Source organism: Betta splendens, chromosome 11 (genome assembly GCF_900634795.4).
Source record: "Betta splendens chromosome 11, fBetSpl5.4, whole genome shotgun sequence".
NCBI lineage: Eukaryota > Metazoa > Chordata > Actinopteri > Anabantiformes > Osphronemidae > Betta > Betta splendens.
Genome location: NC_040891.2, coordinates 15,802,248 through 15,814,790, shown reverse-complemented (window position 1 = coordinate 15,814,790; position 12,543 = coordinate 15,802,248). Strand labels below are relative to the sequence as shown.

The 12,543-nt window shown below is 49.3% G+C and overlaps 2 protein-coding genes across 3 annotated transcripts; one reads left to right on the top strand and one right to left on the bottom strand.

The window, feature by feature from the left end:
• On the bottom strand, positions 1 to 3,232 carry LOC114866137 (uncharacterized). Of its 2 annotated transcripts, XM_029167841.3 has the most exons (8): positions 2,308 to 3,226; positions 1,558 to 1,845; positions 1,085 to 1,342; positions 916 to 984; positions 759 to 803; positions 575 to 688; positions 441 to 497; positions 1 to 241 (listed from the first exon to the last, which is right to left on the bottom strand). In XM_029167841.3, the coding sequence occupies exons 1-8, from the start codon at positions 2,387 to 2,389 to the stop codon at positions 108 to 110; spliced, it is 1,047 nt and encodes a 348-aa protein (XP_029023674.1). In that variant the 5' UTR covers positions 2,390 to 3,226; the 3' UTR covers positions 1 to 107. The 2 variants fall into 2 exon arrangements, with proteins under 2 accessions (XP_029023674.1, XP_029023672.1); XM_029167839.3 differs by having other exon boundaries at positions 441 to 688; positions 2,308 to 3,232.
• A 1,041-nt stretch (positions 3,233 to 4,273) lies between these two features.
• On the top strand, positions 4,274 to 12,506 carry atf6b (activating transcription factor 6 beta). The gene is made up of 17 exons (XM_029167768.3): positions 4,274 to 4,584; positions 6,192 to 6,271; positions 6,794 to 6,875; positions 7,344 to 7,403; positions 7,485 to 7,564; positions 7,642 to 7,822; positions 7,905 to 8,066; positions 8,147 to 8,316; positions 8,625 to 8,804; positions 8,992 to 9,074; positions 9,165 to 9,332; positions 9,406 to 9,513; positions 9,695 to 9,794; positions 9,882 to 9,949; positions 10,223 to 10,322; positions 10,513 to 10,597; positions 10,687 to 12,506. The coding sequence occupies exons 1-17, from the start codon at positions 4,506 to 4,508 to the stop codon at positions 10,968 to 10,970; spliced, it is 2,070 nt and encodes a 689-aa protein (XP_029023601.1). The 5' UTR covers positions 4,274 to 4,505; the 3' UTR covers positions 10,971 to 12,506.
• Positions 12,507 to 12,543: the final 37 nt, after the last annotated feature.

The following is a 12,543-nucleotide window of genomic DNA, read 5'->3' as shown; positions in this document are numbered from 1 at the left end:
TCCAGTCGCTTCAGTTTATTTTCATTTTCACTGAAGGACATTTTAAAATCAATCATTTGCTTCCTGAAAGTCATGTGGGCTCGGTAACGACCCGCGTCTCAACATGCTCAGGATATGGTGACGACGGACGAGTAGACGACACCGTGGTTCTGATCCGGCGGCGTCCTGCTGGCTCGCTCCCCCCAGTTCTGTCGGCCCAGAGACGCGTAGTGGAGGGACTGGCTCTCAAACTCCTCGTACTCTGTGCAGAGGAGGACAAACGAAGACCTGAAGCAGCTGGAACTGGACCCACGGAACTGATGTCATGTTAAAGTTCTAACTGCTTCTTTTGGACTTTGGCCGACAGTCAAAACCTACAAATTCCAGTTATAAAACACATGACAAACATGCAGATTGGCGCTTCACTTTTCTACTGGTTTTGAACATTGAGCTCAAGTCACCAGTTTGTGGGCTGCTTGTGGTCCAGGACTGCATGTCGGTGTCTTCGCCTCTCGTTGCTGGAATGAAGAATATTGGAAAATTAACATCCATAACAACAACAGCGCCTCTGGAAGAGGATGAGTCCATCCTCCACCTCTGTGTCTGCTCCTCTTCACCCTCCTACACTTGACGTTAGCTTGTACAGCGCAGAGCGCAGCCAGGAGGAGGCTCATCATCCCCAAACCAGCAACCGCCGCCAGCAACAGAGCTGAGGACCAACGCACACGGTCAAAGATGGCACCCAGCTGAGACGCGCTCGCTGCCGGCGGCTCACCAACCGTTCTCTAGTCTCTTCTGATCCTTCCTCTTTGTGCCAAACTCATCTAAACAAAGCAGGAACTACATTAAACGCGTTGTTCATTTGAAACATAAAGGTCCAGGAAACATCAGCTGGATAAACTGGTAAATAAAATGATCCGGGGACTCAAATCCAACCTGTTTCCATGACAACAAAAGATGCCGTTGTAGCAGAGGAGGTGCTGATGCGGGTCGGATCCAGCAACACTGTCGATAAGAAACTAGTAAATTATCTTGTGCAGAAAATGCTAAAATATTGACCTCATGGGATTAGTGAGTCTGTCTGAACGTTGTGTCTGGTTCCCACCTATCACTCTGACCTGCAGCTCCCCACACTGATACTCTCCAGCGTCCTCTGGCTGCAGGTCCAGGATCTGCAGGGCGTCGTTCCCGAAGCTGAGCCGGTTCCCGTCCCTCTCCGGCCTCACGGTGCCGTTCCTGAAGCGCGTGAAGACGGGCTCCCGCCGGCCTCCTCTCCTCCGGTGGAACCACCTCTGCTTGGCTTTGTGGGGCGGGCTGCAGGGGAGCAGCAGCGTCCAGCCGGCGGTAACCACGAAGGTGGAACCTGAGAAGCACAGGAGCCACGGAAGCACAGCCCCGATGAGTGTTTGTGCTGTTCTCACTCTCTTTGTATTGAAACAAACCTCAGGCAAAAGCAGAAATCACTTCCCAAAGCAAAGTAGGTTTAAATGGCATCAGACACACGGCACTGCCGCTAGTCGTGTCACGGGTTTCCCTGCAGGTGGAGTGTTTATGGTGAGAATCAGTGAGTGTGTTCACCCGTCAGAACCTGCAGCTCGGCCACCAGCCGCCCGTCACAGCGGTACTGCCCGCTGTCTGAGTCGTCCAGCTGCTGGAGGCAGAGCAGTCCGTCAGACAGGACCCGGCGGCGCCGCCCTGCATCCCCGCTGCCCGTCAGGATCTCCCTGTTCTGGCGGGTCCACACCACATCCGAACCGTGAAACCCGCCGCAGCGCAGACACAGGTGGTGCTCCTCTGGGACCAGAACCCGAAGCAGTGCCGGAGAGAAGAGCCGGTCTGCGGGTCCGGAAGAACCCGCGTAGAGGCCTGAAGCAGAGGCAGCTTTAGTGTCAGTCATTTAGCTTTGGTCCTAAGCTCTGCTGCCAGTCCCAGGGGTCAAAGGTCACGCTACTGATACAGTGGAAATTCATTGACCTCCATATTTAGACATTTTCCACCTTTAAACCTTTCTGCTTCTTCTGCTCGTCCACATTCAGCAGCAGCTGAGTCACAACCTGCTGATGCTTCCCTCTGTCCCTGCTCCTCCAGGCTTCAGCCCGACGACCAAGGACTGAACGGTTTATTCATACATTTATAGTAAATGTAGGAGGTGAAGGGTGAAAATGCTGCTTCGGTTTGCATTTACATATTTACAAAAAGTAAAAGATAAAATTGGATTGATTTTCATGTCATTTCACTACTTTTACTTCAAATGCTTTACATTAATATTATTAGGTAGCAGTACTATTTGTAGTAGTAGTAGAGGTAATAGTAGTCTTAACAACGTACCTGTGGAATTTTCATGGCAGCCAATTGGGACAATCTGCAGAAACCAGATGTAACAGAAGGAAAACACACTGAGCATCTCCATGCAAACCTCAACCTGCAGCTGCTGAGCTGAAATGAAGAGAGGCTTCGTTCCACTCGTTCCTGCTCCGCTTCCTCTTTCTCTTCCTTACGCAACTGCTCTGTGATGATCCTGGAAAAGTTGGACTTGCAGAGCTGAGCTGTGGAACCGTCGGGTTCCTTCAGTACAGAACCTTGTGCTGTTATTTCAGCCCAGACTCCAGATAGAGCTGGAGTAGACAGAATAATAGGAACCCCTCATCACCTATGTTTTATTTAATCAGCTGCAGTGTTTATGAGCAGATGTGAATCACACAGAGAAGCTTTTTAAAGTCCAGACGTCAAAGTTTCCACTGATACAATAAAGCACAAATGAGCTGTTTTATCATCACGCTGCACAAAAATAAAAACAGGAAGACAAATCCAAGTCTGTCTGTTGTTTCTGTGAAGCAGCATATTAACGTTGTGGAGTTCATTGATGACTCCGGGTTTTTTCTCCAGTAAAACGTATGTGTCAATTCAATAGATTTCTAAGTATTGATAGCGAAGAATGTGGCGTTCCACGTGAAGAGAGAGGTGAGAAGACTAAGAGCAGGTCCCCATGGATCCGATCGTGACCCCTTGATGTCAGCGCCACCTTCTGGTTCAATCACCCACTGCAGCTGATACCCCAGTGCGGGGGAAGGGGGGAGGTGTAACCCCAGTGTGTGTGTGTGTGTGTGTGTGTATAATCCCAGTGTGTCAGTGTGTGTCGAGGTGTAACCCCAGTGTGTGTGTGTGTGTGTGTGTGTGTGTGAGGGGAGGTGTAACCCCAGTGTGTGTGTGTGTGTGTGTGTGTGAGGGGAGGTGTAACCCCAGTGTGTGTGTGTGTGTGTGTGTGTGTGTGCGGGGGTGTAACCCCAGTGTGTGTGTGTGTGTGTGAGGGGAGGTGTAACCCCAGTGTGTGTGTGTGTGTGTGTGTGTGTGTGTGTGTGTAATCCCAGTGTGTCAGTGTGTGTCGAGGTGTAACCCCAGTGTGTGTGTGTGTGTGTGTGTGTGTGAGGGGAGGTGTAACCCCAGTGTGTGTGTGTGTGTGTGTGAGGGGAAGTGTAACCCCAGTGTGTGTGTGTGTGTGTGTGTGCGGGGTTGTAACCCCAGTGTGTGTGTGTGTGTGTGAGGGGAGGTGTAACCCCAGTGTGTGTGTGTGTGTGTGAGGGGAGGTGTAACCCCAGTGTGTGTGTGTGTGTGTGTGTGTGTGTGTGTAATCCCAGTGTGTCAGTGTGTGTCAAGGTGTAACCCCAGTGTGTGTGTGTGTGTGTGTGTGTGTGTGTGAGGGGAGGTGTAACCCCAGTGTGTGTGTGTGTGTGTGAGGGGAGGTGTAACCCCAGTGGGGGTAACAGTTGAGTTTTGCTTAGTCTTCTTGCGCGTTGTTATGTTGGTTTCTGTCGCAGCCAGTGTTTGAAGATACATATTTTATGTATGTTTTATATTTAGGTGTTTTCAGTTTGCACCTTGTGTTTGTTACAGTGAGTTTTCTTTTATACTTTCACTCTCTGGTTCTCTGCGTTGTTTTATTTTTAATTTTTTTTTTTTCGTTGTGAAATGACATGAAGCACGTTTTGTTTTCGTAACGCCTGGATCAACGTGAGTTGTACTAAAAAAAGTGTTTTCTTGGAGTTGACTGTGATTGGGCTATGCAGATGTCAATTATACTCGGATCCGCATTTGTCCAACGTTGATTGGTTTCTTGTTAATGTCGATTAAATTACGGTCGTTCGATTGGGCCAAATCACCACTACAGCCTTCTCCTTCAACAATAGACTAGCTAATGTTCCAATCGCAATCGTGATATGGTCCTATTGGTCGATATTTCCTTCAATCACTCTGATCTCAACAGTCATTGGACATTTTGTTGAGAGTGGGCGTTAATTTTCCGGAAAAGACGTTTCCTTGTCTGTCATATGCGAAGCATAGGGGAAGAAGGAGAATTTATCTGCAGACACAAAAAACACATAACGACTCTCGTGTCGCCCTGAGAACAGCGTCGCTGGTGTTTATAACTGACAGCCATGATCCGCAGCTCGCAGCTGTGTGGATGCTAAGGCTACAGGCGCTTTTCGGCTCCGTTCGCAGGGTCCTCGTCGCCGTGTGGCTTTGCGGCGATGAGCGCGGATCTTCTGACGCTCTCCGACCTGGACAGTCGCTTCTTCGCCGACAACCTCCTGACGAGCGAAGACTGGGGTGAGTTGTGCGAGGCTGCCCGAGGCCAAGCAGGCGAACCGGGCTGGGTGTGGATTCGAACCGGGCTGGGTGTGGAGTCGAACCGGGCTGGGTGTGGATGCGCCCTCGGACCCGCAGCCTCCACCGACGAGGCGACGCGACGTCTGCGTTTAGCCGACAAACTCCACACGAATGACTTTATTTCCTATTGGTTTGTGTATATAAATGTGTAACGTGCGTCACACGGGGTTTAGGAGTGTGTGTGTGTGGAGCGCGTGTGCGCGCGCGCGCGCGTCCTCAGTCCTCACCCCCGGATATTCCGGTTGATGCGTGTGTCGCTTCCTGCTCCTTCGTCCCGTTGTTGTCTGGCGTCACGGCGAGGCTCGTTTTGCAGACATACCGTGTATCACCCGGTAGGAATCACAACGTGACCTCGCACCTGCCTAAACACCGTTTGTGACGTCAGAGACGCTGCGACGACCAGCCACCACAGGCTGTAGTCTGGTCCTGTGTCTCTGACTGGACCTTCTGCTGGTGGGATGGAGGCACCAGTAACCAGCCTGTGCTGCTGCTCTCGAGCTGCTCACTTCAGACCTTGAGGTTAAAACCCGGAAGAAACGCGCCGAGCAGCATTTGAATGAATGTGACAGTTGGGGTTTATCACCTTTTATCTGTGATGTCTGGTGTTTTACTGCTCGGGTGTTGGTCCTGTGCAGTGAACTCAGTGGTTCCGAGGACAGAAGTGGGTCAAAGCAGCAGCAGCAGCAGCAGCGATGAAGCAGACAAACACTGAGCGTTGTTTCTCCGCTTCAGTGTCAGGATCCTTGAGTCGACACAAGCCGTGAAAAAGCAAAAGCGTGATTTAGCTTCACTTGAGTCTCAGACACCACGAGGAGTCTTCATGTCTTTAGTCCTGCATGTGCAGGATGGTGAAATGTGTTTCTGTGTACACAGCAAATATTGGCGGCCATAAACTGCTATGAAACACATGAATCCCACCTGCTGCCGTCGACATGGGCTCAGTAAAAAGGGTGTCCTGTTTGTTTTCAGGTTCAAAGTTCAGATTCCTCATGAAAACATGCAAAGTGTGACTGACACTTGAGCACATTTGAACACTGAACTGGGTTCAAGTCTGTTTAATGTCCAGAACATTAGTGCTGTCACATCCTCTGGGTGATTTCAGTAGTAACGCAGTGAGTGTAGACAAACCCAACTCACGCACACACAAAACAAGCAGCTAACTGCAAAGTAAAGCAGCTAATTCTCACGAGAAACCGGAAACTCACCGTTTGAGAAGTGTGGAAAAACTAATTAATTCAGAAAATAATCAGCAGCAAACCGCGGTTTTAGTGTTTGCAGCTTTAGTTTACTTGTTTCTTTTACTTGTTGACATTTTTTATTTACTGTATTAATGAATGCTTTTGATTTAAAAATGCTCATCATAACTTACCTAAACCCTGCTTAGCTCTTGTCCATGAACCAAGCTAGTGGTCAAAACGATGGCGTCCTGGCTTTGACTTCTCCCCTTGTTTCAGTGTTGGTTTCCAGAGATTTGTGACTCAACCTAGATTTGTGTTTTCAGAGCTGAAAGCTGAACTTGCTCTCAGGTTAAATCCTTCTGTCCTCAGATGCCTGTCTGTACCAGTGTGAGAGCATGGAGGAGGGCGAGGATGGAGACTTCAGCAGAGAGACGAAATACGACACGTCGGTACGAAACAAAGCAAAACTCAAACCTCCACACAACAGCTGAGACCTATAGAAAGTGAACGTGATGCTGCTCAGTATCAGCTCTTTCCACTAGGATGAGTTTAAAATCCGGCTCTAGAGGTTTGTCCAGTTTTTCCACCTGCAGCGGTTGAAAGGACACAGACCTCCTGAACGTGTTTGTTCACACACGCGTCTCAAACCGCGTTTGTGCGTTCTCAGCAGGGACCTGCGTGCTTCCGGACATCACTGATGCACTCTCTGTTTATGCACAGCTGTTGGTGGCAGAAGACCTGAAACTAATCACGTGCTACAGACATTTTCTTGGCAGGAGTTTATGTAAATCATAGGTTTTTGTGGTGAGACGCATACAAACAATCAAACAAATGTAGATGCAGGAGCGTTGCCGCGGCGACCTGTGACTCTGCTGTAGACGATGTTTTCATGTTTCACACCGACTGCTGCTGCTGCTGGATCCTGACGTCCTTTGTGTTTTTCCACCTTCTCCTTTTCCATCCTCTCGCAGTTCGACAATGACCTCGTGCTCACCCTCGACCCTGACAACCCCACGTCGCCATGGCAACACCTTGACGACAGCCTGCTCACAGGTACAAACCGGCCGACCGTGTCCTAAACCAGCTCAGTCAGCGCCTTTCCTGCTCGACTAAGACATGAGAGCTGCCACAGTCGGGCAGAGGCGGCTGCTCAGTCTACTGGTCTGTTTATTATTATTTAAAGAGTGCTTCTGTGAATAGAGGGTTAATCCTCGTCTGAGCCGTAACCTGCACTGGGTGCTCGTCTAAATGAAGGAACACGTGCTGCTGCTCACAGAGGAACACGAAGCTTCACTCTGATCAACAAGGAGCTGGAAGGAGAGAACTCACCAGGACCCTGGTTCTGAGATTCCACAGCTTCACACTTATAAGAATAAGAAAACCTAAGCACAATAGGCATTGAAAACACAGCAGCCAAAGTAAAGTTCTCAGATTAACTTCATGCTGATTCAATCTGGTTCAGCGCATACTTGAACATGGTCTCACTTTGCTCTGGTCTGTCTTCCTGTGTCTTACTTTCAGGAGAAGCTCCAGTGGTAAAAGCTGACATGACCATAACGCAGCCGCTGCCCGTGGAAATGTGTACGTTTGTCTGCAGTTTGGTCAAATGGTTTTATTCTGTTGACTCTGGTTTTAGCAGCTGGTCTGTTCTTGTGTGTGAAGTGTTCCAGGTAAAAGCAGAACCTCCGTCTCCTGCGTCCTCGCTCGGGTCGGACTGCTCCGCGTCGTCTCCAGAACCTCAGGTGTGTGTGTGATCTCACCAGCAGCAACTGCTTGGAATGTGTGGAGCTTTTCTCACGCCTGTGCCTTCTGTGTTCAGATCCCAGTCAAGGGTGAAAACCCTCCGACTCCTCCGTACATGTACGGAGACGTGCTCTCACCCCCACTTGGCTCCCTGGAGGTTACCGTGGCGACGACAACCGTCCCCCCACCACAGACGCAGATTCCTCCAGTAACGCAGACCTCTGCCGTCATCAGCAGCATCCAGACGCAGGCGACAGGTAGGCGGGGCCAAACGCTGCTCCTGTCATGTGACTGGCTCCAGTTTTACCAGTGGACTTATGAAGCCAGTGTCCTCTTTAGTTCTGCCGGCCTCCACATTAAAGGCCAGCACCATCCTCAGCTCCAAAACTCCCATCCAGCCCAGACCCGTGTGTGTCGCCACCCTCCCGGTCCCTCAGACACCAGCACCAGCCAAGACTCTCATACTGCAGGGCCTGCCCTCCATGGACCAGGCCAGACCTGGTAAGAGAAGACTCTGCTGCTGACGAGCCATTTCTATTGTGTGGGAGAATGTGCGCTGACTCATCTCCTTCCTCCTGCAGTCGTCCTCTCTCCGTCCGTCTGTCTCAGTTCTGCTCCAGCCATCGTCAAGATGGAGCCCGTCTCTCCCAGCATCCCCCAGCACTGCTCCAGCCCCACAGCCCCTCCCAACAGCAAACCCATCGTCCCAGCGACCAGCACGTTACCTGGCAACAGCTCCAACGATATCGACGTGCGTAGGCAGGAGTCAAGGACTCCGATTCTGTTTGTACACTAGGAGAGATGTTATTTAATCACAGTAAAGACATTCAGCCACAGTATGTAAAAGTGAAGTGTGGTTCTGCAGGTTTGGTAACATCAGCCGTGTGAAGTTTCACCTTTTATGTAATGGCTGTGATGGATGAATTTGGCCTCAGGCCTGGATTATATGATGCCTGTGTTAAACCTTTGGGTTTTCCTACCTCCCCTTCCTCCACCCTTCTCTTATTCTTGTATTTCCTTCTCATTGTGCCTCTTTATTCTGTTTTCCTCCTCATGCAGATGAAGGTTCTGAAGCGGCAGCAGAGGATGATAAAGAACAGAGAGTCGGCCTGCCAGTCGAGGAAGAAGAAGAAGGAGTACCTGCAGAACTTGGAGGCTCAGCTGAGGGAGGCCCAGCAGGAAAATGAACGACTGCGCAGGGAGAACCAGGCGCTGAGAGAAAGACTGGCTGGAAAAGAGGTGAAAGGCCCAGGAGTCCCCCTGATGTGTGAATTGATCCAGAAACGTTCCAGAGTCAGCCATAGATGAGGAAACGGGGCCAGAAAAACACATGAGCAATGAGATGATGAAGCTGAATGACCAGCACACAGACCGTGAAGCTGAGCTGGAGTCATTGATTTTAACCCACATGGTTCTTCTCGTCCAGGGCAGCGACTCAGCCGGTAACAGGAGAGCCATCTGTGTCATGGCCGTCCTGCTGTTCATGACCTTCAGCTTCGGACCCGTCAGGTATCCTGCCCCCTCTGCTGCTGCCTTCACATGACACACACACATGCCACACGTTGTTATATTGATGCACGCTGTTCTTCATCTGCGCAGCATCACAGACAGGAAGCTGTCGGCCGACCTACAGGAAGGCGTGGTGTCATACACAGGACGACGCCTGCTGGAGGAAGCCGCACATGCTCCCAGCGGAGCGGAGGACAAGACCGAGCCCGAGGAGGACGGAGACGCAGAGAGATACGCAGCAGAGCCCTACCCGTTCAGGTGAGTGTGAGCTGGGTTAACTCAGAACCCAAGTGCAGCACGGCTCATTAACCCTCTGTTTGTGTGTTGGCAGGAACCTGAGTGACGTCTTCAGTGACATGAAGGAGCTGGTTCTTCAGGACATTGACCGTTACTTCAGCTCCTCCGACTGCAGACAGTTCAACCGCTCCGAGTCTCTCCGGTCAGTCCTCCTCCATCCAGTCCTGATGCTCGTCCAGTTTCACTTCCATGGATCAGGCATTTCTGACTTGACGTTTTGAACTCCTTGTTCTCCGCCTTCCTGTTGGCTCGGCTTTGCTCTCACCGTAATCTTGATCACTTGTTTCTTGGTTTCTGACTTGACCTGCTCTTTTGTTCTTCAGGCTGGCAGATGAGCTGAGGGGTTGGGTTCAGCGACATCAGATCGACCGTAAAAAGTCTGGAGGGAAACCAAAGATCGCCAAGAAAGCAAAGATGACTCAGGTATGAGGAAATCCACAGAGTGAAAACATGAGAATACTTCTTCTAAATGAGTCAGATTTGTTAACTTTTATTTCTGTCACTTTGCAGAAAGCTCAGCAGAGGAAGACGAACATCTCCAGATATCTGCCCATTCCCACACATCGCTCCATCGAAAGGTACGGTCTGTGCCTGGTTACATGTCCAATGCCCACAACACTATTTAACCCAGTAGCAGTGGCTCGCGTTCTCACCGCTGTGTTTGGCTTATTTTAATAGAAGCTCCAACGTCTGGTTCTTCACAGGAATTAAACTTTCCTAACTTTATAAGGCAAACAGACGTGTCCTTTTGATCCGTTTCTGTGAAACCTGTGTGGTCTTGTGTTTCAGTTGGTTGCATGTAGTGAACAGTGACAGTGAAACTCTCTTTGCCTCCCTCTCCTCTCCTGCAGCCAGCTGCAGGTGTTTCCTGGTCCTGAGGTCACGTACAGCGACTTCCTGGACGCCATCGACCGCAGAGAGGACACGTTCTACGTAGTTTCTTTCAGACGGGTACGACACAACGACTCCACATCTCAGCCCACATGTCAGGTCTGAGTTGAGTGGTTTCCTGCTGCCACTGCTGAGAACCTGAGAACGGCGAATCCAGAACATTCCTCACCATGGTCCTGTCGACCATCTGCGCTCTGTTCAATCGCATTAATACAGGAAAAGCTGATGTTGTACTTTTTTCTTTCTGCAGGACCACCTGCTGCTTCCAGCCATAAGCCACAACAAAACCGGCCGCCCCAAAATGTCTCTGGTGATGCCAGCAATATCTGTTAATGGTGAGTGTGCCTGCCTGCCTGCCTCGATGTGGCTGAGCGGAGGGTGGAGCGCTTGTGAAAGCACTGACGACGTGTCTCCCCCTCTGCAGAGAGCCTGTATAACTCGTCTCAGGGCTACGAGATGATGATGCAGGTCGACTGTGAGGTCATGGACACGCGAATCATCCCCATCAAGGCGTCTGCTGTCCCTCCGTCTCTTCGCGACCCCCCTCCGCCGCCGCCTGCCTCCTCCCCCCACCACAGCCATCACCACGGCAACCACACTTCGCTCAGAGGACGCCACCAGCATCACCCCTCGCCCTCGTCTTCGTCAGCGTCTCCCAGGCAACGCTTACCTGGGCGCAGACGGACGTCTGACTATCTAATCAGTTAGTCAGGAGGAACAGAGTCACAGAGAAAGCAGTTGAGGCAAAGCTGTGGGATTTCTAGAATATTTCCTCCTCTTGACTTCAGGTAAAATTTCTGTCTGAGCAGTAATTACTATATCCCTAAACTTGAGTAAGACTGCTAATGGACAAAGTTGTTTCCTGAGTCTCTGAGTCTCATTAATCCAGTCATGAGGCTCAACTTTAATGTGAAATGCAGGTTAATGAGAGTGAAGCAGCAGTAGGTTTGAAGGTTAGTGCCTTGCTCAGGGATCCTCCTCCTTCCTGTTCCCGGCACATAAAACCAGTCCAGCAGCTCAATAATCCTCCCCCTCGTGGAACTGGTGACATTTACTTGTGTTTGTTCTATGGAACTGTGTTGTTGTTGTTGTTTTGAAGACTATTATTTAATAACTGTAAATATGAGTGTTTGCTCTGTAGATATGTTTTCTATTTTTTTTTAACCTGCTCATAGTGAGGTTGAAAGAAACGATGAATTAATGGTGAGATGTTGAATATTTGTGTTCATGGTTGAACATCTCTCCTCATTCATGTATGGAGATATTCTATATACAGTTTTTATTGTACAGAAGTAACTTGCCCGAAGGTGCAGGAACAGGCTGAGTGAAGGTCCACTTGACACACGCTTGTTAGGTTTGTTTGACTTTTGCTTTTCATCTGGCCAACATGAAATATTTTCTTCACGTTTCAACAGTTTGTTGTTTTATAATCAAGTCTAGTCTCTGAAGCTTATGCAGAACGTGCTGCCTCAGAATCAGCGACTTAATCTGCCCTCTGACAAGTTATTCACCACTGTTCAATCAATGAGTGTTTTAATGAAGGCTAGCAGCCTCCAGTCCTTATGCTAAGCTAAGCTAACGTCTCGGCAAGAAAGTGAGGAAACTTGTGTGAAATGGCCAGAACCTGAACCTGAACTTGGACCTGGACCTCCTGAGAAACCTTTGTCAGTGAAGCTTTGTTATTGGTGTCTGTTTTTTTGTTTGTTTGTTGTTGTTTTTTTACTGAGTGAATTTGTTTTTTTGGGGGGGTTGAGCTACAGGGAAATGTTGGGTGTGAAGTGCAGCATTGTGTGCTTTCATGCATCACAGATGAACTATTTAATTATATGCAAATGTTTTGGGCAATAACAGCAATATTTGTCAACTCGTCTGTATTTTTTTTACTTTTGTCCTTGAAGCACAGGCTGCAGAGAACCGGGTTCTTGAGCTTCTGCTGGTGCATGGGTTAATTTTAATAAGAAATCAAATGGAAGCTTTGATGCTGTAGCTACGTTTAAGTTTCAGAAGCAGCCTGATGTGACTGAACGTGAGTGGAAGCGGAATGTAAATACGATGTTTTCTCTATTTGAAAATCAGAACATGTAAATATCCTTAATTCTTCCCGGACGAGATGTTTGTTACGCTTTGTTTGCATTTAATTTGATGAAGACGACGAACCTGTTTGGCGCTTCATTTGCATGTGCTTCTTTTTTAACACACTTTCATAATAAAACATTTACAACTGATGATCACAAACACTTTTAATGCTGCTGTACGACCTGATTATGTTCCGGTGCCAGTG